At 42.8% G+C, this 25,666-nt stretch overlaps 1 protein-coding gene across 5 annotated transcripts in view; it reads right to left on the bottom strand.

Moving 5' to 3' along the window:
• ZNF536 (zinc finger protein 536) overlaps positions 1–25,666 on the bottom strand; it is a 443,894-nt gene that overhangs the window by 58,624 nt on the left and 359,604 nt on the right. The window contains exon 8 of one of the 5 annotated variants that reach the window (XM_053400282.1): positions 20,358–20,398. The exons of the other annotated variants lie outside the window; for them this stretch is intronic. Coding sequence (XP_053256257.1) covers positions 20,385–20,398 — 14 coding nt within the window. The 3' untranslated portion in view covers positions 20,358–20,384. The remainder of the gene's footprint in view (positions 1–20,357; positions 20,399–25,666) is intronic. 5 annotated transcript variants of the gene reach the window in all.

The following is a 25,666-nucleotide window of genomic DNA, read 5'->3' as shown; positions in this document are numbered from 1 at the left end:
CGCCGCTGCCACTGCACAATTTCTGTTCTCATCCTGAAGTAAAGTTCTTAACCAGAGCTACTACTTCCGGGTTAGCGGAGTCTGTAACCCAAAGTGTTTGTAACCCGAAGCGTTTGTAACCCAAGGTACCACTGTACCATAAAATTCCATTGGATTTATTTCTCCACATGAAAACAGTATCTTGGCCATGGTTAATGATGAGCCAAGTAAGTCTCAGTGTCAAATAATGTCACCTACTTCTTAGACATACTATACATAACTTGTTTTAGAACAGGAAAATCTGATAATTGTTTCTCTGTCATTAGGAAGCACTTTCTGAGGGCAAGAGCTGTTCGACAGTGGAACGGACTGCCTTGGAAGGTGGTGGACTATCCTTCACTAGAGGTATTTAAACAGAGATTGGATGGCCATCTGTTAGGGATTATTTAGTTGTGATTCCTGCAAGGTAGGGGGTTGGGCTAGATGACTCCCAAGGTACCCTCCAACTCTGCAATTCTGTGATTTAGCCCTGCCTTCTTCCAGAGTGAGAGACTGAGGCTATTGCCGCAGATGGCTAGCACGGCGTCGCTCCACTCCACTCCTCGTCTCAGATTGTGATTAAAGAAATGGCACCAAAAGTGTGTAGACTGTCTCCTCCACAGAGGAGGAAGGGCATCTTGCAAACATGCATGAGTGAAGATGGCATCATTCCACACAGGCCATCAAACAAATAAAATCTAGATCCTACAGGGCAGCTGTCAAACTTTTTTTTTGTATAGCTCTGTCGTTGATACTGTGTCAAGGAGATGTGTGCTTTGTGTTATGTCTCACAGCAAAATGACAAGAGCTGCCGTCCATTGACAAAGCCACACGACAGAGAGGTGTCACATGCCGACAGTACAGATGTATTATCACTCCGCCACTTAGACAGGAGTGACATCTCCTGACTCTCAAGAGACAGCACTGCGGATGAGATAACCTGAGGATGCCGGCAGTACGCTTAATAATATTGACAGTCAACAATTCTACGGGCATCAAGGCCAAAGGAGTGGCAAGGCCTGAAATCCAGGATGCTCCTTTCTACATCAAAGACAATGGCAAGGGATAAAAGATGAGTTGAGTTCAAACAGCATTGTTTACCATCCACCAAACACTGCTCTCTGGGTTGAAAAGTGTAAGATTTTCATGCTGGAGTGAGGGAGGTCAACTTCTTCAAAAACAGCACTAATGTTAGGCTACCAGCATTTAAAACACAGAGCTAGAGATCTGTATTTTTCACCAAAATATTAGATGAACTTACTGAGAAATGGTGTGGTGTAGTGGTTAGAGCAAAGGTAGTCAACCTGGTCCCTACTGCCCACTAGTGGGCATTTCAGGATTCCAGGTGGGCGGTAGGGGGTTCTATGGCACAAGCTGAATTCTTCCAACGAACACTGGTGGGCGGTGAGGAAATTTTACCATCAAGAAAGATGCATTAGTGTGCAGTAGGTATAAAAAAGGTTGACTACCCCTGGGTTAGCGTATCAGACTAGGATCTGGGAGACCAGGGTTCTAGTTCCCACGCAGCCATGAAGCTCACTGGGTAACCTAACCTACTTCACAGGGTTGTTGTGAGGATAAAATGGAAGGGGAGGAGAACGATGCGTGCCGCCTTGAGCACCTTGTAAAAAAACGGCAGGATAAAAATGTAATAAATAAACAGAATAAATAAATAAATAAATAAGATCATTATAGTTGCACATGTTTTAAGTAAAAAAAATTACTTCTTTTTTAAAAATAAAAGGATATGATATGCAATTCAAATAAAATGTAACTTGATTATCTAGAGTGAACGCTGAAGCCTATGAATGTCCCTTAACCTGATTAACAGGCTAGTGGGTGGTGCGCGTATTGAAAAGTGGATATATGATATCAGGATACAGCTGAGGGCAAAAAAGTAACCCTGACCACTCCATTACCTCTGCTCAATACCAGCTCCTCTTGGCCTGTCTGCTCCTTGAACCGGGTTGTTGGCACCTACTCAGAGTAAATCGATTGAAATTAATGCACCTTAGTTTGTTATGCCCATTAAGTTCAATAGGTTTATTCTGTCTAGCAATAGCACTGCATATAACCCATTGTTCCCATTACAGCTGGTCAGTATAACAACTTTTTAACTAAGGCTGCATGGACACTTTATCTGTCCCAGCTCCTTACAAAATAGCAGTTTGAAAACATGCCAGTGCAAGGAGATAAACAGGTACCGCTGCAGCGGGAAGGTAAATGGTGTTTCCTTGCACTCTGTTTTCCATCACGGTGTCCCGTTGCTCCAGAAGCGGTTTGGTCATGCTGGTCACATGTCCCGGAAAGCTGTCTGTGGACAAAAGCTGGCTCCTTGAGCCTGAGAGCGATATGAGAGCCGCAACCCCATCGCCGCTTTTGACTTGACTTAAATGTCCAGGGGTCATTTCCCTTTCCCTTTACCTATATCTTCAAAGGACACCTGAAGCAAATTTTTAATTTTATTGCATTTTTGTCCCACCTTTTCAGGTTAGGCTGAGAGGCAGTGACTGGCCCAAGGTCACCCAGGGAACTTCATGACCAAGTGAGGATTTGAACTCTGGTCTCCCAGGTCCTAGTCTAACATTCTAACCACTACACCACCCTGGCTCTGTAGTGGTTTTCAACGCTGGGGAGGGAAAGCAAATCCAAGCACTAGTTCTAAGGTTGTGTACATACTATACCTTTAAAGAACAGCCAGAGCACACACACCCCCCCCCCAAGAATCCTGGGAACTGTACTTTTTTTCCTCACAGAGTTACAATGCCCAGCAACCCCTAACAAACTACTGTGCCCAGAATTCTTTGAGGATGGGGAGAAGAGCTTTGAATGTGCTTTGAAGGTACAGCATGTGAGCCTTACAATTAGTGACTGGGTTTGCTTCCCCCCCCCCATCACCCCTTTTCTTCACAGTCACATCTTTTAGATTGCAGGCTGTGGGCAGGCACTGCTTTAGCAGCACTGATCTGCATTAAGTCTTTTTCAGCTGAAGAACAGGGTGAAAATGCTTCAAACAAATAAATTAAAAAGAATAAGAGCTTCCTTCTTCAACCACAAATTTGGGGGGTGACTTAGAACGAGCATTTCCACTGAAGTAAACAGAGAAGCTCCTGCTTGCATAGGTGATCCATACATCAGTGTTGGCCATCAACACAGAGAAAAGGGCTTGCACACTCCACCTTTGCCACAGGGGTACCAAACAATACTCTCTACTTCACCACATCCCCCAGGGAGAGATGGAGGTTGAACTGCAGTGCATGGTTGCCTCACCTTGACACACAGATGCACCTGAAAGCCACTTAGGGCTGTCGCCTCTGGCACTAGGGCACTTGCGCTAGCAAGATAACACAACTGAGGAATCCAGTGCAACAGCTGCCCCAGGAGAAACTCATCATGCAACAGATTGCACCATCTATTGTGCAACCAAGTCACTAGCAACCTGCTTATGCATGTTCTGGTGCAATACATTTCACTGTTGCAACAAGTATACCACTAAGTGACTTTAACTTACTAGTGCTAGCGTTGGATACAACCTATAAAGTGGCAGTCATAGCATGGCAGTCATAATATGGGAGCCTATGAAAAATCATACAACTGATGGCTGTGATTCAAATTTCCAAGCTTGAAACATCTGCACGCTCAGAGCAGAATAGAGTGGTGGCGCAGCGCACATGGACATTTAGTTATTTACTGAAGCTCCTAGATTACGACATTCCAGAGAGTGATATCCAATATGAAAAGAGTATTGCTTCCTTACGCAAAATCTTACTTTTCTTGAGAGAAAAGAACATTTCACGTATGGGGGGGGGATAACTGCTTTGCATATAATCCTAAATAACCTAAATTAGCTACATTTAGTGAGAAGCATCCTTTGCACCTCGTGAATCTATTATCCCTCTCACTATGTCATTAGTCACACCATATTTTTCAACCAGGAAAACCACAACGAAGCAAAATCCTACTTCAATCCATTAGAACTGCATAACACAAAGTACAATAATTTTGACTTTCAACGTGGAGAATAGAGCCGTATTCCACAAGAAAGGGCTGGTGTGAAATAATTTAACAAATTTGTTTCCTCACATTAGAAAGGACTGTGCATAACGGATTCACGGTTCTCCTCCCTTGGCTTTGGTTACATAGAATTCTGTAGTTTGTTCCTGACTAGGGAAAATAATATTTCTGCGTTACCATCCTTGTGATTCCTTAAACACATCCAGTGCTTGCTGGAGAAAGACTTCACTAAAAGGCCTTGTGGTCAAAGGTTAGGCTTGAGAAAGGCAGCTTTTGACTTATGGGAGAATGCAGTTCCTCCCCTTTCAGTGTTGCTGCTAAGTCGTTTCTTGTGTGTTTTAAACAAAGTGGCTTTGACTCTTGTGCTCCTTTCCAGATCTCATATCACATCGGATAATAGTCCTAATGGCAGACTTTTCCTCATCATTTCGAACATGACTCAGCTGCAGGCAAGAGAGTCACAATGTGGCAAGAGATGGGGACTCTACAATGTAGTATAGTAGTTAGAGTGTTAGACTAGGACCCGGGAAACCAGGGTTTGAATCCCCACTCAGCAATGAAGCTCACTGGGTGACCTTGGGCCAGTGACTGCCTACTCTCAGCCTAACCTACCTCACAGGGTTGTTGTGGGGATGAAATGAGGAGGGAGACAACTGCGTATGTCACTTTGAGCTTCTAGGAGGTGAAAGGTGGAATATAAATGCAATCTAAATAAATAAAGATATATAGATGGAAAGATTTGTCCATTTCAGTCCTTCTCGTGTTGCGTGGCAAGTCCCCTCCCCCATGTGAAATGAAGACACTGGACACATTATTTAAGGTTAATGGGCATAAAAGGCCACAACTTTATTGATTACAGAATTGAAAGGTATTGGCTTTAGGCATTGGCTCCTATCGACTACCCAGCATGGGGACCGGGAAGGGTTGTCCACAAGCCATGGGAGTCCTGTTGAAGTACGCCAACTAGGATCCCATGGGTGTCACCGCTCGGGGGCGTGCCGGAGGCCCTTACCTCCCTAGGTTTCGGACAAGGCAACGCCCCCCGGAGTCCTCTACCGGACTACCCCTTTCATTGGGGGGAAGGTGATGGTGCTTCCTTCCCCCCCATTCATTTGCATAACAATTAACCCCTGCCAATGCCTAACCGCCAATACCGTGGAAGTTGTGACATTTGCTATGAGGTAGGCGAAAAAACCAAAAGGCTAGAAATGCGCCAAGTTGGAAAAATTCCTACCAGGCCCCTTGCGGCGACCAACTGAAGTCCGTAGCAAGGTCAGAGCTAGCCTAGCCTCAGGGAGCCTAACCTCAGGGTGGGTGGGATGGGAAAACCTCTCGGCTGGAAAGGGGGAAAGAGGGCGGTCCCCGGGCGTGCCTGGGCTTAAATAGGCTCTGCCCCACCTCCCTGACCCGCTGATTGGCGGGCCGGGTCGGAGACACGCCCGGGGATTCCCTGTTCACGCGGGGGCAAAGGCCGGCCCCCGCGCGTGTGTGGGAGGGATTAGCCCGCAACCCCCTCTCCTCCCAGGTCGGAAATGGCTTTCTCCAATCTTGAATTCAGTTCCCAACAATCCATCAGCAAGAAGAATCCTCATGCAAGCGCATCAACCTTTTGGTGTGAGTTTCTCCTAATAAACACTAAACTTTTGTATAGTGTTTTGACCATACATACAATTTTCCCAAATATAAAGCATTTTTGGTATGTTATTTTCACTAATATCTTCATCACTTCCCCCTGATACGTGCATTCTTGTAAATATTGTTTCTGTATACAAAACCGCACCGGAAATTTGGAGAAGTGAAAATTTCAAAAACTGCATGTGTTTCAGTTACATATATTGTTTCTGAAAGTGCAGATCTGATCAATTTGGCTTTAAATGTGACCTGAGTTGAATCCCCCAGCAATCCCTGTTTACAAATGCCCCTCTCCTCAATTTACTCCTCACCTGTTGCAGCCTCCCCCCCCTTCTCCAGCCAGTTTTCGACAAATAGACCCTCCTGTAAATTATGGGGCCACCTAGGTGCAATATAAATTGCATATGAAGGGCAGATGAGAAACACCTAGAGGAATAGGCTGATTATGAATATTTCATTTCTTCTGTCTCCTTGAGTTTTGTGCAAGATATAGTGGTATATACATACACAATTATATAAAAATCTGTTGGGGTATTTGCTTCTCTATGCATATACCGTTTATTAGTGTCATTCTAATCATAAATACAATTATTCTTGAGTACTCTATTGCAAAAACCAATAAAGTAGGCCTCAGCAGAGATTCCGAAATTGTTTAACTTTTCTCTAGCAAAAAAAAAAATATTAAAACACTATTATCACATCAATGAGAGGAAAAGACAGGAAGATAATAAAGTTATGTTAAACCTCCCTGTATGTACTCATGTGTGAAACAGTTATGTCTGGTCACATAATTGCAATGGTTCTGAGAAATATTTCATATTTTATAATGAACATTAAAAGAGTTTGTGGATCATTACTTTATATGAGTTCCAAAGTTATTACATAAAACCCAACAGGAATGGTTATAAATTATTTGATCCTCCAGTCTAGCCTTGGTAAACATAACATGAAAGCTCAACCATTGCAGAGTCGGCAGACAAGTTGCATGTCAGGAGGTGAGCTATATTTCTACAGACAGAGAAGAACAAAAGGGAAGTTGGGAGGGTGGGCGCCAGGAGACCATTAGAGAGCCCCGTTTTGCTTGCTGTTTGCATGAAATTTGATTCTGAAATTAACTTGGTGCTGTGACCCTAACACTTTGCATAAAAGAAAGTCCTTTCATTTTAGCGACACTTACCCTTCCAGATAGCGGTAATCGCCGTCACGTTTGCAATCTTACAACTGCACTCCAGGAGTTATGCACAGGGCACAGAACAACATGGAGCAACATGGATAAATTATATGTGTTGCAGAGCAGCCCAATTCTCTTGCATGAAACATCACGGTACCATAAATTAAGAGAGTGCAAATATTCCCTGGCACAGTTTACCACCATGGTGTCTATGGGACATTAAACAGAGAAGATATACCTATTACCTTTGCTCAAATACGTTCCATTCCTTCCACTGGGAATGGAGGAGAAATTCAAGCCAGTATACATCTGCAGCGAAATCTATCAAATTTGCACTTCCCCAAACAATATGATAACCACTATCCTTCAAAAGCCACACTAATCCCAAGGGTCATCTAGTGATTCCTGCAATGCAGGAATCACAACTAAAGCATCACTGACAGATGGCCATCCAAACTCTGATTAAAAACCTTTGATGAAGGAAAGGCCACCTTCTAAGGGAGCTCGTTCCACTGACAGACAGCTCTTACTGTCAGAAAGTTCTTCCTAATGTTTAGTCAGAATCTTCTTTCTTGTCATTTGAACACATTGGTTTGTGTCCTACCCTCTGGAGCAGGAGAAAACAAGTTTTCTCCATCTTTCCAAAAAGAAGAGCCCGCTGGATCAGGCCAAGGATCCATCCTGTTTGGGTTGGTTCAATTGCTCATACCATGCAGCACGAATTATATCTTAAGGCTGCAAATCTAAGCATATTTGCTAACATGCAAGTCCCAGGGAAGCTGGTGGGACTTACTTCCAAGTAAGTGTTGTTTGGATGAGGCCATTGCTGCTCATTCTCAGAGCTGCATCTGGAATAAATGGAAGCTCATTCTCCTGCATATTGTTTTGTCTACAGCTTTGATATTATTATAACCATAGCCCGAAAGTCATTGTCATCATCCTTGAACTTAACACCACAGTTCATGCCTAAGATATCGTACTTAGTGAGAAAATAATACTGCAAGCAATTTATCTGATCTTTTTTTTCAAAAGGTTCCTGAAGAGCACCTCATTGAAATATGAAAAATACAGTGTACTAACAAAAATTACATACTTGACACAATTAACATGAATTTTTTTTTCTGTCTCCTAACAATAGTTAGCAGGCAGCATTTTAATGAATAAATGATCATTTGTGTCAGAGATAAGTGTAATTCTAGATGGGTTCCATGTGACATATACAGTAGCTTGTTCATCTAGTGCTATTAGTCTATTGCCTTTTGTGTTCAAATACTTCAGGGATGGGTTCAAAAAACTTGCTTCCTTATAAAGGGAACAAAAAGAAGTGACGTAACAAAATCTCTGAATACGTGAATATAGACAATTGCTATGGCCCATGATATACCCTGGAGAACACCAAAAGGAATAATAATGTGTGCTCTGAGGTTCTGTGGGATATATAGTAACAGAAGTGGCTTTAGGAGTGCATCTATTTTTAGCGTATCGGTCTACTTATACCCCATGTTTCCCTTAATAGGAAAATACCCAAGGTGATTTACAACAATCAAAATAATTGCAAGATTACAGTCATAAAAATCAACAGCGACAACAGCAACTTCCTTCTGAATAAGCCATCAAAAGGCTGCTTTAAAAGGATTTTGAAAGTCTCTAAAACAAGGCTTGGATCAGGCAGACTAATGCTCTCCTACTTCTCTCCCATCCCAGTCAGAAAGACGCAGAAGAGCTCTCCACCAACACCAGAAGCCTGACTTATGGAAACTCACTGTGGTAACTTCTGGGAACCTGATCGGCACAGCCTTTGTCAAACTGGTGCCCTGCAGATGTTTGGGACTACAGCTCCCATCAGCCACAGTGAGCACAACCATGCATACTGGGCCATGCTTCTCCTGGCTCATGGAAAGAAAATGACCACTACATAATGGAGAGGGGGATATTAAAGGGACCCAGTGTGGGAAGGGGAGGAAAAGAAGGCAAAGCCTTCATTCATCATTCATCCTTCCCCTTCCTTCTTTTGCTGGAACTTGATACCCAGAATGCATTCCTCACCTGGCACTCTATGCAAACCCATGGCCAGCCTGATGTGAAACCCACCTGCCACTAGGAAGCTTGATAAACCTTCCTTGTTTTGCTTCCTGCCTGGCACAGATGGAAGGATCTGGCCATTTTGGCGCCCTCCATTCCTCCGTTTTTTCCTATCTTAAATCTAGTTTTTCACATTCCTGCAGCGATTTGTGTGTGTTTGTGTGTTTTAAAATCCTCATGAATCACCTGGACAGCTATAATGCACGTCATGGCCGGAGAGCTGCATCTGGCTTGGTGGTCATACATTTGGCAAGCCTGGCCTCCTCATTGATAACTGCCATATACACTTGGCAAGGGACAACAGAGAAGCTCGGTGGTAGAGCACATGCTTTGCATGCAGACGGTCCCAAGTTCAATTCCTGGTTTCTAGATGAAAATGAGGGGACAAATCTCATCTGAGACCCTGGAGAGCTGCCGCCAGCCAGAGTAGACAATACTGAACTAGATGGACAAACTGTTCAGTATCAGGCAAACCTCCTATTAATTTTATCCAAGACAGTTCCATTCTGCTCTTCTTAGAGTAGTTAACATAACCATGCATGACACAGAAGCAGCAACAGCTGCAAATAATTTCTGGCGCATCCTCATAGCTGCATTTTTTAAAAACTTACTTATCTTTGTTCCGTCTTTCCAGGATGTCATTTGAAAGGGGAATTCACACCTCTCCCTCCAGGGTGACACAGATGTGTGCACACATCCACCACAGATCTGTTCAGTTCGTGCAACATCCCACTGCAAATTCTGCATCTCTGCATCATCACACAGAAAACCACCCTTTGACTATGGACCAATTTCTCCTTTCATCTTTCCCATGGTGAAGTCATCATGAGATTATTTTACCTCATCAATTTCACATAGAGAGTTTGTCTTATGAATCCACCCCTCCCCAACATGATGACAACTGGTATTTACCACATCAGGGAGCCTGTTAGCTTCCAAGCTTTTCACCTGATGTGGTAAATACCAGCTGTCACTAAGTAGGGGTGCACTCACAGGAAATAGTTCTCCAAGTGAACATGCTGATGTACAAGAATATCAGGGTGACTTTAACATGTCAAATATGGACATTGAAAGCAGGCATATAGGGGGCTGCTAGGAATTCATGGAAACAATTCCTTCCTTGTTTTGTTTATTGTGTTTTCAATTTCTTTTTTTCTTCTTCACCGGAAACTTACATATATGACATTCTCCCCCATTTAAACATGCACCCAGTTCTGTTCCCAACTCAAGATATGACATAAACAACAGTTTAGTACTTTTTAGTTGTCTTAAGCAACTGTTCCTTAACCAGGGGAAGCATGCTATGGCAAAATTTGAGTACTTCCATTGTGTATATAGCTTATGTTCAGGTAAGATCCAAGGTCAATATTCAAGACCTTTGCTTTTTATACAGGAAACCCTCAAATCTGTAATTTCGAGAAGTGCCATCTTGTTCATGGTGTTCACCAACCTCAGAACTTTCCAATTTTTAACAAATCTCAAAGCTTCTTGTAGAAGAACTGAGCAGGCCTTGGAATATATATATATATATATATATATATATATATATATATATATATATATATGGCAGCAATCCTTTTATACCACAGCCATAATTTTGAAGTATGAAGATTGCAACTATTGATAGTGCAGTTCCACCCTTATCTACTTTGATATGATACTTCACTAAATTGTAGGGATAAAAAATAACTTTTTTGTTGTTGTTGAGAGGTGCAGGTTGATCAAGCTTTGGCATTTTAAAGCTAATCTATTTATCATTGTTTTCTTCACTTCTACAAGGGATAAAAATACATTTGGAAATATTTTCAAAACGGCCTCTAGGTGGTGCTACTACTGCATTGCTTTGGTGTTTCGGCACAATGAAAACATTAATTTGCTATGAGATAATTTTTGACGTAAATGTAAAATGGTGCCCATTCGAACTCAGTAATGAAGCATAGTGCATTTCTACAGCTCCTAATTTGACTAGTTAAATGACTCCATTACGTGTCTAACAGACAGAAGCAAATAATTTCTGGTCAGTTGACGCTCACTTATCCGTATCATTTTACCCTGAAAATAAAGTCTCTAATCTACAGTTTCTTTGTCTTAGTTTTTAATATTATTAAAGCACACATACTTAAGTAATAAGAAATGCAAAGGGCACAGACTATCAATTAAGGTGGAGGGGAAAACAGATTTCAAATGCATATATGCTAGTAGCATTTGAAAAGCACAAAACACCGCAGGCAATAAATTAAAGAAAAAGACAACAGTGTTGTTTTGCCTATATTGTTGGAGATAAAGCTTTTTTATTTTTTTAAAAAAAACTATTATAAATATATTTATTTATTTGTGGCTTCTGAAAGCGTGAGTGAAGCCATTCCTGGAGCTATATTTGATAAAGTTTGCGATCCAAGTTTGAAAAAATTTTGACAGCTCCTTTGTGGTACATATTGTCAGAGCAAATAGGGCCGGCCATCTTAATAAATGTCAGGTGATGAATTTTTTTTGCCTCCAGGAACAAAAATGGTTAAATGCTGAATCTTTATGTTCCTTGTCTAAATGCTCCCCCCAACTCCTTCTTCCTGCTGAAAACAAGTTTAGAATTAAAGCATATCACTTTACACATATTGCATGCATATTAGTGAGACACAGCTGTTTATGCCTCACTCTTAAGAGCCATATGATTAAGTTATGGGATATCAGATAATCCAAAGTCTCTCTCTATTGGTCACCGTCCGCAGACAAAGGCTTTTTAGTTTTAAGTCCATTTAATGACAGAATGTCCAATTCGACAAATGTGTGAGTAATTCCAATGGAACACCTGTGGCTCCCTCTGCTAGACTATGGAAGAGGAGATATAAAATGTCATTACAGTAGCATGCAGTGTCTGACTTTTATCTTTAAAGGGGGGGGGAGGAAGGGGGGTATTCAGTCTGTTACTCCAGCTCAAACTCACACCATCATGCTCAGGGTCCCAGGATTTCCAGAAAGATGAATGGCATCCTGTTATCCAAAGTGTAGTTGACTTTTCTCTTTTTTTATGTTTGCGCAATATGGGTGAGTTAAGGACAGAGCAGGGTGGATAGATTAGATAGACAGATAGATGACAAATAGGGGTGTGTGGGTGTGGGTGTGTAGACACACACACTTATATATAAATATATAAACAGGTTGATTTCATGGAAACACGTGAGTTCCAATGGCAGGTACATAATTCATAGGTGTCAGTCAGAGTAGATAATACTGACCCAGATAGAACAGTGGTCTGACTCAACTGAGTGTTGACTTTTTCCATTTTCAAATTCCAAAATAATAATAAAGAGGGGTGCTACAAAGCTGTAACATGACTTGGGGATTCAAAATATATTTTAGTTAAATTAATATAATTTAGGGGTTTTTTGTAAGTAAAATGTGCATAAAATTGCATAGAAATAAATAAATATGATTGCCAAGAACTTGGCGCTTGTTTGCTTGCATGTTTGTTTGTTTCTTGTTAAGAATTACCCGACATTTTCGGAAGGTAAAATGTAAACTCTTTGGTTTTCCAAAAGCAGTTTATGTACTTCATCAAACGTAGACTTACCAAGGTAAACGCTCAATCACAAAAAGAATAGCAGATTTGAATTCCTCACACCCTAAACCATACTTTAAAGACCCCCCTCACTGAAGAAATTTGCAAAAATTGTTTCACCCCCTAAAATGACACACCCCAAGGGTGGCTTCCTGTGTGCCTTGGTTGATCCTTTTTATTAAACTTATTTCATCCCTCTGAAGTCAGTAAGACTCTCAAACACCTGAAATCCACATTATTCACCTTAACGGGGCTATGAACTAGGCAGTAAGTTCATATTCGAAATGCATTGCCAACTTCCTTATAGTCCTAGCATTCACCCATTTGGGTATGTAGCCAGCAGCATCACCTCAAGGCCTTATTTTTATGCTTTGATTAATTCAGAGCAGGACTTTTGCAGCCATCAGGGCAAATCTCAAAATGACACCAGGTGGCAGGTGGACCAGAATTGGGAATCGCTCCAAATTTATCCAAACCAACCCACCATCTGGTCCCTCTTGTTTGAGTTTTGCAACATCCAGGGTTAAGTGAACAGGCATCCTGGTATTTGAGGTGATGTCAAGAGGTAGCAAAGTTCTGTCTGTCAAAGTAATGCCCATAGCTGTAATGACTTGCGTGTCACACACAAGTTCATCGTTAAATGATGGAAATGCCAATGCAAATCAGGTGACAAGAGGAAAATTTACCTGAAACATCATCTTATAGCCCACTCGATCACTTTGATCTGCAGAACTGGCACTGTTACAGGTGCCGCATAATTCTTGTTCTGCCTTTGTAAAAAAAACAATATTTTAGCATGGCATTACCCACACTTTGGAACTCCCTGCCTATTGACATCAGCCGGGCGCCTTCACTGTGCTCTTTTCAACACCTGCTAAAAAACAGTGTTGTTTAGGCAAGACTACCCAGACATCTGAGGGATGTGGGTGGTGCTGTGGGTTAAACCACAGAACCTAGGACTTGCCGATCAGAAGGTCGGCGGTTCAAATCCCCGCGACTAGGTGAGCTCCTGTTGCTTGGTCCCTGCTCCTGCCAACCTAGCAGTTCAAAAGTACGTCAAAGCGCAAGTAGATAAATAGGTACCGCTCCGGTGGGAAGGTAAACGGCATTTCTGTGCGCTGCTCTGGTTCGACAGAAGCGGCTTAGTCATGCTGGCCACATGACCCGGAAGCTGTACGCCAGCTCCCTCGGCCAATAAAGCAAGATGAGCGCCGCAACCCCAGAGTCGGCCACGACTGGACCTAATGGTCAGGGGTCCCTTTACCTTTGCCTTTACCCAGTCATGTAGAATGTTGACATTTATTTTAATCTGTTTCCAGTTTATTGCTGATTTTATTTTTGAACGTTTCAAAGAGCTGTTCTGACTGGCAATCTTATTGTTTTATTCTCTATTAAGCCACTTTGAGGGATTTTCTTTGCAGTCAAGCGGTGTATAAATTTTATGAAATAAACAACAAATGAGCAGATATTACCAAACCACCCAATTTGTTTCAATGCAATAGCATCCATTTCCCCCAAAAAAAGGTTCTTTAAGAAAGGGCAACCTAAAGTATAGCTGCCGACAAGCACAGATCTGCCCTTAGGATGCATTTACTCAGTCCATGTAGCTCTTCTATATTTAAACAAGCTATCGTAGCTTTTCATATTGCAGACAGAACTTTTACCTCCCCTCAAACTTAGGGCTCCTTCACATTTTCATTTGCCCTGCCGTTTCCCCCCAGGAAAACCTGGGGTTTCAGAGATGCCAACTTGAATAGAATATTGAAAGGCAGGTAAGCCCCGTCCCACAAAGTATCTTAAGGGAGGGGACCGAAGGGACCTTAGCTCCTAGGAGTTGGCTCCTTAGTTCTGAATCAAAACAAGCAGCAATTGGGTTTTCTGATGCTTGCTGTTTGTTCTGATTGAGGACGAAAGAGCAGGTTTTCCAGGGAAAGCAGTAGAAGAAAGGCAAAACCGCTCTGACACATGTTTTCTAGGCACAGAACAGGCGGAAGTGTGGATGACCCCCATAATTCTTGTCAACATCAAATCTGACATTCAATCGCCAGTCACCTGTCCATCCAACATATCTGTGAACTGAAATAACTTGGGACAGGAATTAAGCTCCCAACCTTCATAGATTCAGTTGATGGTCTGAGCATTGCTTACCCAAGTAAGTGGGTAACTGTCTGAGCTCATGGTGTGTGGACTCAATTTCCTGGTCACACAGAGAGCTCTAATGAATGTGCAAGTTAAAGAAATTCAGGCTCTATTCAGACCTTTGGCTGACCATGCAGAAGTCAGAGTGGATCTAAGAGGTATGATGCTACTCCTTCCTGTCCATGCATTCATGACCATATATAGTATGGGAACAGGGTTGCATAGCAATAAATTAGATTATGCACATCCATAGGTGTACCAGGCTATATTTTTTTTGTTTCCTGCATTTGTATCCCACTTTTTTCTCTCCAAGCAGCTCAAGGTGGCATGCAATGGTTCTTTCCTTCCTCATTTTATCCTCACAACAACCCTGTGAGGTAGGCTAGGCTGAGAGGCAGTGACTGGCCCCTGAGTTCACCCAGTGAGCTTCATAGCTGAGTGGGACTTGAACCCTGCTCTAACCACTACACCACACTGACTCTATTGTCTTGTAGTTTGGGCATGATCAATGGACCCTGACATTAAAAAAAAAAAAATTGACCAATGAACACTGATACAACTTTTTAAATGGAGGCACAGGCGTGGCAAAGTAATTTGGGGTTGCACTAACAAGATCTGAAATGATGGCCATTCCTCTGCTGGTTTCAGCAGATCTAGAAAAAGCTAGTGCTATAAAGATCATCAGCTCCAAAGGCTTGCAGAGAACAGAGAAGAAAATATGAATGCAAATAGGTAAAGAGAGAAACTCATTTGAAAAAACATTTGAGGGATGAAAACGAAAAGAGTTCCCACCAATGTTTTAAAAGAAGAAAGGTAGAAGTCAGCAAGCAACTTTAATACTAATGGATGGGGCAACCGATGTAACACTTATGCTTAATAACAGCTCTAGGGAAGATCAAGGAAATTAAACACCAGTAAGCTCAACTTCAGCAGTGGGGAAGATATTGGAAACACTAATCAGGGACAAAACAGGGAAAGTTATGATTTAATTAAAGATATTCAGCATGGATTCACAAAAGGGAGATCATACGTAACAAAAACTAATAGAATATTTTGGGGAGGGGGGAACCGCACCGGCAAAAAAAGAATTGAAGACGGATGCTGTGAGCATGATTAACAGCCCCCTGTGTTTCGTTACCACCTGAAACACTGAGCCACTATCCATATCCCATTGTTGTCAGCGAAAAAGCTTGCATGGATTCTTACAGGATTGGGTTTTGCTCCTGAACTTCAGATATTCCGTCAAAGTCGTGGCCTGCCAAAGATGGTACTAAGGAGTAAGACGCTGACAGCAAACGTCTTTCTTATGCAGATAATAAAAGTAAGAAATCATGGGACCAAAACTTGATGCATCTTAGTCCTAAACCACCCAGACCTGGCAACCTCAGACATTCCTAGAGTGCAGATGTCACCGAGGCTGTAAGCTGTGCAAGACTGGCTGATACTGTAACTGCAGGCTGGGTTGAGCAGTGCTAATGTTTCCCAGGCAGAAACGCAAGCCAGTGCGCCCAATCTCAGGCCAAAAATGTTTCCAATGATTTCTTCCAGCCCCAAGCAGCACTAGTAGCTGCTGCACTGTCAATGAACTGTACAGTATCCCAGATCCCTTTCAGTTAGCAGAACGGCCAATTATGCAAGGGATGCATCCATCTGGCTAATGGTAGGGCCGGACCTGCTCCTGGCATTACTTTCCATGCTGGTTCCCTTTTGCAATCTGATAAAGGGGGCTGTCCTTTTATGATCTGATTTCAAGGAGAGAGGCATTAAAAGATGGTCTGTCCGATTTCATAATGAAACCGCACTGGTTGCTACCAGTTCTGGAGAAGAAATCAAGCTGATGTTAAGAAGCAGCAATTCAGATGGAATTTCTTGATATGAGCATAAGATGAAAGGTGTGGGGATCTGCCAGCATCGGTAGGAATGACAAGACATTTAATGAGAAGAGAAGGATCTACTCAAAATAAAATACAGACTGTGCACCAAGGCTGAAACAATTTCTTAATCAATTTGCATCTGTATCTATGTAGTTCTCCATTAAATACTACTACTACTACTACTACTACTACTACTACTACTACTAATAATAATAATAATATTTGTACCCCGCCCATCTGACTGGGTTGCCCCAGCCATTCTTATGTCATTAAGAAATAAGAGCCACGGTCCCCTGAATTAACTGGACACATGTGGTATCTCCATCTTCCCACCAAACAAATGTTTGCTACAGCTCACAAGTTTCAGATAAGTATTAATCCTAAATCAGCAACAACAACGCTCTTTCAGAAAATACTTTCAGATAGTGCTTAGGCCAACTCACTCCAAGAAGCCACCCAACTCATATTTCATGACTCAAATTGCATGGTCAAGGACCATGACAGTCTACAACAGGGTAGACTGTGAGTTAAGACTAAATGATTCTTCATAATTATTAAGAAATCTAGGCTATACTCAAGTGCACTATCCATTTAGTCATCATAGGGGAAATGTGAAAGTGCTAAAAATGTTTGTCCATAAACCAATAGGTGGTATTTTCAGCCACAGTCTGTATGGAGCCTAGACACCTGCACTGGAGAATTAAGGTGTATTTGTATGTGTGATATACCATCATTTTCTAAATGGGAAAAAATGAAAATTGAACACCAATACTTTCATCAGGTCTGCTTCTTTCTTTCTTTCTTGTTGACATTTTTGTAGATTGTGACAAACATTCATTCTAACATAATTGCCTACATTTTCTTCTTCTTCTTGAATTCCCTATAGCTACAGAGAAATGCCGGAATCCATTATTGAGCTACCCTGATGGCAGGCACTTGATTGACATTTATCTATTTGAAACATTTCCATGCCTTCTTTCCAGGGCTCAAGGTGGCGTACAACAATTGTGATAGCACATTAGAATGCAAATAAACATCAAAGACAAAAGGCACAACAGCAATCTAGTAAAATAAAATAAAATAAAATAATAAGGGGGGGGGGGAGGAAAAACCAAGGAGGTAGTCAGCAAGAATAAAGGCCAAATGTTTTGTGATCCCTGCTAAAAGACAGCAAGAAGAGCAAAGACACCCTTTGAGGTGGCGGTTAAAGAGGAGGAGACTGCCCCACAGTCTTGGAGCAACTGGTTTAAAAGTCCTGCTTCTGGCCACAAACATTCCCACTTTATGCAGAAGATGAATTTGAGGCAGAGGGTAAGAAGCTGTTGACAACAGACTCCAGTCCTCAACCCTCTAGGGCAGGCACATCCAACTCCAAAGAGACTGTGATCTACTCACATTATAAAAATACTGGCTGTGATCTACCCATTGTTATTGACAGACGAAGCTTTTTTTAAGGGAGGCAAAGTTGTTGTTGAGCTTTTTTTAGGGGAACCAAATCTTTCTTTGGGGGCGGGGAATCACTAAGCGTCTCATGATCAACCGTGTCCAGTGATCTACCACTAGATCATGATCTACCTGTTGTATATACCTGTTCTATGGCATCAATCATCACAGCCAACTGTGTGTGTGTGTGTGTGTGTGTATAAATATATATAACTGTCTGGTGTGGTGATGGGGTGAGTAAGGCTGTGGTGGTCCTGCTTCTCAGCAGATAAGTCTTGGATAGGGTTGCCAGGGCCCAAACCTGAGACCTAGTGACAGCCACTGGTTATGTCATAAAGCATGAAACATTGAGCATTAACCAGAATCACTGAGAATATGTCATCAAACTCCTTCCCGCCACTGAGCCCCAGAGACGGAGGTTAATTGGGAGAAGGGAGACGGGAGCTGAGGAGGGCGGCCACTCCAGAGAGTCTGTACAATAATTTGCAGCCTGCTTCTACCAGGCTGAAACATGCAAGCTGAAAATACAATCTTTATAATAATAGTAGTAGTAGTAATTTAAGGAACTATCGCCATCCTGGAGTTTCAAGCCCTCCCTTTGCCACCTGGAAGTTAGACCTGAAAACTTCAGGTTGGCCCTGGAGGTCTGGCAACTCTAAACCCAGAAAACAGCAACAGCAGGAGCAGCAGCCATACAACTGGGAAGCTCCGCAGCTGACAAAAGGCTTGCACCTGGAAGCCTTTATTATCCCAGAGGAGGAAATTGAAAGGGAAGCGATAAGCATTCCAGACTCTGGGGTGGAGACTGTGAGTGTCAGAACTCCAAATCTCAGGGAAGGGGGAAGGGATAACAGAGAAAGGCCACATTCACATCATACATTTGAAAAAAGCTATGATACCATAGCAGTGATGCCACAGAATCCAAAGCAGTGACCAGAGGAGGAATGACCGCTGGGAGGAGCACAGAGAGAAGAAATGCCATGGGGCATCTGTGGAAGCACAACTGGACACCTTCAACTGCCCCATCTGCAACAAAGCATCTCTCTTATCAGTCTCTACAGCTGCAGCAGGTGCTGTAACCTTCCAAGAGTTTGACTTCATCCCCAAATGTGAACTCCTCTTTCATCTCCCAAGACAGATGGATACCAACAAGAAGATACCACTTTAAACAGTCATGGCGTCCCGCAAAGAATTCTGCGAGCTGTAGTTTGCTAAGGGTGCTGAGAGTTGTTAAGAGACCCCCATTGCCCTCACAGAGCTGCATGTCACCCAGTAAGAGGGATTATTAAACCACTCTGAAAATTGTGGCTCTGAGAGGGGAAGTGGGGCCTTCTAACAATGCTCAACACCCATAACAAACTACAGCTCCCAGAATTCTTTGGGGGAAGTCATAGCTGTTCAAAGGGGTATCATAGCGCTTTAAATGTATGGTAAATGTGACCAGAGTGTATGGTCACATTTACACCAAATGTATGGTGTAAATGTGACCAGGGACTTCTTCTTTTTTTAAAGAGATAGCCAAGCAATATTATTTGAATTTAGGTTCCTGGTGATGAGAAGAGGTTGGGACTTCCTGTAGGGGCAATAGCCCCACCAGGTCTTCTCTATAACCCTGACTCAGAAGGACCCCAGGCTGCTGGCCTCTCTTAAACAGAAAGTAAATTGTAGCACAGGGTCTGATTGGGGGACCACAGATGCAACAGACACCCCCCACCTCCACTGAAATCAATGTCAAAATTATCAATTTTGGATTGTACCCACAATTGTGAAGTCACAGCAAAGAAGCAGAAGCAGAGCAACATATCTTTAAACTAAGAAACATATTCTTTCAAGTAAGGGGGGGGGCTAGAGGTTGGGAGGAGAGCCCTCCCTTCATATAGAAAGCTAGCACATCAGGATAAACTTTTCATGTGGTAGAGCATACAAACATGCCAAATTCCTAAATGTGGTCCAGGAAGAGCTGTAACATGTGACATTTCTAACCGCGTACTTCAACTCTCAGAGAGGAAAGTGCAGGATTGTTTCACCATTTATTCAATAATGATGCCTAGCCCCGGGGTAACAGGTGCTTTTATGTTTGCTTGCACAAATGGAGCTTCTCTGCTCACAGAGGATCCCCATTCGTCCCAAAAGAGGAAATGAATTTATTTGCATGGTTTTTATCCATTGAATTTGGACTGGAACTCATGGCAAGAGAGCCATATATGGGAGTCTAAGCACTGCATCCCCAGATAAAGAGCAGGATGCATTTTTAACTGCTTCTTCTCCCCACCTGACCCTTGGCAGTTTTTCATTAGGAAATGTGTAAGGGTGCTTACAGTTATCTAAATAATACTAAACTCACAATAAAGCCTGAATAATGTCCTCCCCTCATTGAAAACCAAAACCACAAATACAAGCTGAATGAAAACAAATTGTTAAAAAATACCTGTCTGGATTTTCTCTTGAAAATCAGTCATTGAGAATCATCTGTCAGTAAGACAAAATTAATTACTACATGTGAAATGGAGAAAATCAACATAAATTTAAATATTGCATAATATTACAAAAAAGAATAGGTAATCCTATTATCTATTAGTTATATATGTCTGCAATCTAAAATACCCTTGCCCCTACCCCCAAAAAACTGACATTACATCATTAGATTTAACAAATATTTTTTAAACAGATACTGTGTGGGGAAAACTGCCTCCAAAATATAGTAACTTGCAAAATTCAGACATCTTTTTTGTTATTCATTTGGTGGTAATGGAGAATCCAACTTGATTTGAGTGTACCTTTAAATCTATGCCAACCTGGGCCAGTTTTAATTCACACAGCCATTGTTGTGTGCATCCCCGATAGCTTCACATGCATGATGAACAGGTCACCCAAATCATTCACCTTGTGTGCTTGTCATTGGCATGCCATCACTACTTAACCCACAATAAGGTTGGTGGAATGATTCAAAAGCAGGCACAAAGTGAAGGATTCGGATCACCCACTTGCATAGACCACTCTGGGCAGGAAACTGTGGCCAGCTGCGTACAGAGCGATTGTGAGAACTGTCTCTGATCCAGCCTGCACCCTCAATATAACATGGCACTCCCATCAGCCACATTACCCCAATCACTGTCAGGACAGGCCCAAGGCATTTTGTCATGCAGACATGACACAGAGGTGTGTCCCAGGTTCCCTTGATCATGTCACACAAAGGATGCTGGGACTCTGAACCTATGTGGGAATGCATAGAGTTGCACGTCTGTAACTTCTCGGTTTCTGCTGTGCCCTTCTCAGGTTGCCTGCTGTTTCAATGGCAATTATTTGAATGGCTTGGGTTGTCTGATTGGTTGCTACCATGGGTGGCACAGACCTATCCTAGACCTATCAAGGTAGAGAGGGAACGCAGTGTGGTCACCCATGCTGCTCTATTCCTTAAGCTAGGGAAGGCAACACTGCTGAAGTGGATGGATCTGGGTCTCTGCAAGGCCAGGTTAGAATCGAAGGTCACATTGATGGGCACTGTGCTCCCAAACACAAAGCCATGTCACACACAGAGAGAGATGCAAGTCCAAGCACATGGAGTTAAAAAGGAAACCCGAACGGACCCCTGATCTGTTCAGAGACACTATATTGGCTTTATTAGGTACACAACACAGGGAATTACCATAATGTCCCCAAGCAAACTTTATTCAGTGTTTATGTAGCGCTAGGGTTTGCCTATATACAATTAAATCAAGTGTTGCAAATATATTAAACCTGCATTTTAATTTGACAAGTGAATTTAGAACTGGGACATGTTTTAAAAGGGTTTCTGGAATTCTAGAATGTTGTGTGTGCTAATGGTTCTGTGTTTGTACCTGGGGGGAGGGGAAACTTTGAGAAACATCCTATATTGTCTTGTGCTCATGGCACAGAAGCTGTGTGTGTGTGTGTGTGTGTGTGTGTGTGTGTGTGTGTGTGTGTCAGTAAGAAGAATGAGATGGGTGCCTAGCTGGTGCATGTGAAACAGCTATATAGGAAAGTAGCCATCTTCAAATGTCTTAAGGGCTGTCACATGGAAGATGGAACAAGCTTGTTTTCTCCTGCTCCAGAAGGTAAGACCCAAACCAATGGATTCAAATGACAAGAAGGGAGATTCTGATTAAATATTAGGAAGAATTTTCTGACAGTAAGACTTGTTTGACAGTGGAAAGGGCTCCCATCAGAAAGTGGTGGGCTCTCCTTCATCGGAGGTTTTTAAAGAGATGTTGGATGGCCTTCTGTCAGGGATTCTTGAGCTATGATTACTGCATTGTAGGGGCTTGGACACGATGACCCTTAGGGTCCCAACTCTACAATTCTGCATATGATTCTATGAAAATAACAGACTCTTCTCAACAAGGATTACCTGACTTGCAGTAGTGCTTCTTCCTTTGCTATGTTGCCTCTCACTGAAAGTGCTGGGGTTGTGCTCCCACCGAGACTAGTTCACTATGTTTTGCCTAAAGGTGCATGTTGACTTTTCACCAGCTCCCCCAAATATTGGTGTTAGCTGCACCAGCACGAGGCCAACATGACAGTAAGTGGACAAAGCAAAATGCCTCTGTCCTCATGGTAAAAGCATCTCATCAAATCTCCAAAAGGATACCATACGGTTTAAAGATATGCAGAAACATACTCCTCCTGCCTGCCTTAGATGGGTTCAAGTTGGGGCCACACCACAGCCAAATCAGAGAGGGGCAAGACATGTGTGGGAGGCAGGGGGCAAGCATATGTTGCACCCCACTGTTGACTAGGGGGTGGAACCAAAGCAGGCTATGTAAGCCATCTCTGCCTCTAGCTAGCCTCTTTTTGTTGCTGTCTCAGCACCCATCCTCCCACCTAGGGCTGCAGCATAGGATTAGCTGGTTGCTTAAGGGCTGAAAAGAATATCTGCACCAATTTTTTTTCTCCCCCCTTTTTATAACTTTCTACCACAATCTATTTTTCTCATTAATTGATGGAGAGTGTTGGGGAAAATGCTGAAGAGATTTGCAGCACAACACTACTTTGATCTGATCCAGCTGGGCTCTTACGTTCATATATTAATCCTGCCATGTACCCAGAATTACCCCTATTTATACTTTCAAGGGATGGAAACACATATATCAACTGCATGCGTCAAAGCTGCTAAGAATCTGTCAGAGGTGGGTGTGAATTGCCTCCCAGACTCTTCAAATCCAGAGGAAAGCTGTGCAGTGCACTAGATCAAGAATGGATACAAGCCGGGCCAGACTCAGCTCCCTTTCAGCCACCAAGCCGTGAGCCAGTTACTCTCTTGTAACCTACCCCATTTTCACTGGATTGTTCTGCAATAAATCCATCTATGATGCCCTGAGCTTCTCAGAGGAAACGGTGGGGTGTGTTTGTGCGTTGTGCGTAGGATGGTTGCATCTCACATGCATTCATTGCATGAAGCTTTGACACATGCAGTTGATATATGCGTTTGGATTTCAATCATACGTGGTTCAAATTGTGCAAGTTAAATCCAAGTGAGGCAGAGAACTTAAAAAACTCTTTTTGCACCAAGTCCTCTGGGGTTACCCAGCATGGAAAGAGCTTTAAAGCTCTTTGCCTTGCTGTGGGTGGAGACAAGACCACTTGAGTTCCCATGAGATCTCGCAGGAGCATCCGCAGCCTTCCAGAGCTGATGTACTAAGCAGGCCTTGTACCCAAATCCTCAAGCAAGGTGGAGAGCTTAAAAGCTCTTTTCATGCCATGTCCGCTCGGGGTCACTGGTTGGGAAAATAGCTTATAATTTCTCTGCCTTTTTTTTACTGGGCAAGGTCCTCTTGCCACATGGGCTCTGGGGGTACAGGGGATTCTTGCTTTCGCCCTTCTCCTGTGGGGCAGCTCCAAGGGTTTGGCTATACATGATTTGAATACGTGGAACCCCAGAACTGAGCCTTCATGAAAGATGTGATTGTACTGTAAATAAAAATCTATCCCGCAAATTATCCTTGGGAACGTTCTGACAACTTATTAATGGAACTGAGGAGACTTTGCAATGACAAAGCTTGAGAACTCTTCAGATGGGTTGTGCAGCTGCAAGGGAATTCCCTGTCCAAAAATTCTTGTTTATGGATTGATCCCCAGTGACTCATTCTTTTGAATACGCACAGAACAGCCTTGGACCCTCAGACGTGTTTGTATCTACGCTGAAGGCACAGCATTTCTATTATCTTCTTAAACATAGCTTACTTTCAACATTGCTGCCCCCACTGAGAACAATTCCATGATTACAACGGATAAGGTTCAGGCTTGGCCTGGAAATTCCGGCCTGATACTTTCAGAGCTTAGTGAAAACTGTTTTACGGCAGAAGCTTTATGCTATATATATATATATATATATATATATATATATATATATATATGATAAATCCTAGCTCACTTTTTATTATCCTTTCCCTTCTCCCAAGGAAACTGTTCACGGTTTAATTTAGAATTGAAGATTTTATGCCACAGAACAAAAATGGGAATATGTATGTGCATATGCAACCCCCCCCCCAAAAAAAAAGAGACATGCAGAGAGGACTAGAATCTTATGTCAATCTGATGTTCAGACTTTGACTATAGACACCTGGGCTCAAATTTCTGCTTAGCCATGAAGTTCACTGCACAATACACTATTTCAATTGAGCATGCCTCATTGCATTTAAAGCATTCTTGTACAACTTTGACAACTTTGACGGTCATGGCTTCCCCCCAAGAAGCCTGGGAACTAAAGTTTGCTAAGGGTGCTGGGAATTGTAACTATGTGCCCTTGAAAAACTACAGTTCCCAAGATTCTTTGGTGGAAGCCATGGCTGTCAAAGTGGTTTGAGTGCTTTCAATGTACATGCTGTGTCCGTGACCTGTTGTCCATGTAAAATAGATTGAAGGTTCTGTGAATAATTTACTTTTATATTTTGTGCGTGCCTGTGTGTAATGAATTTGTATATAGTTCACAGTGGCAAAATGTAGTAGGGGCTGATGGAGGCCTCCACAGTTGCCTGAAATTCTGGGGAAACTGGTTTGTTAAGGCTTGCTGTAAACTAGAACTCTGTAACGGGTAATGTACATCGGGGCGTAGAGAAGGGGTGCCAGTGGGGCCATGGCCCCGGATGTGGATTTTTGAGGGGGAGAAAAGCAGGCACCCCCATGCAGATGTCCCCAGTGCGGCCCAGCCCAGCGCTCCTGGTGTCAGAGGAGCCAATGCTCGGCACTGGGACAGGCCGTGCTAGTGGCGCCTGCTTCATTCCTGCCAAGTGCTGCATTCGTGGCCGAGCATTTTATTCCACAGGCCAACAGGCAGCACAACATACCCTCGCTCGGCTCCAATGTGGGGCGCCGTATCTCCGTCAATGTCAGCAGTGAGGGCTGGGGTGCCACAGTAGGCTCCTTCACCTTCCGCGCCCCCTGCCCCCCCCCCAGCGCTCATGTACCTGGCTGTCGCTTGCTCACACAATGCCACTGAACTACAATGCCCAGAATTCTCTGAGGGGAAGGATGTGTTTTGAATGTGTGGTGTGTACACAGCCTAAGTGACACAAGAGGGAAGCACTGTGTAAATATTACCTGCCTGTCCACACATACGTAAAAAAAAAAAAATGCTACCCCTTTTCAGACTTTCAGTGACTATGAGCTTGAAAGAACTGGGGTTCTGCCAAATGTTCCCTTTTATAAGATTTGTGAGTGGTGTCCAAGTAAGTTCTACCTAAAACGGACCCATTTAATTGAAGTTAACCCCCTCCATTA

Source organism: Podarcis raffonei, chromosome 8 (assembly GCF_027172205.1).
Source record: "Podarcis raffonei isolate rPodRaf1 chromosome 8, rPodRaf1.pri, whole genome shotgun sequence".
Lineage (NCBI taxonomy): Eukaryota > Metazoa > Chordata > Lepidosauria > Squamata > Lacertidae > Podarcis > Podarcis raffonei.
This window is presented reverse-complemented; position numbering and strand designations above follow the sequence as displayed.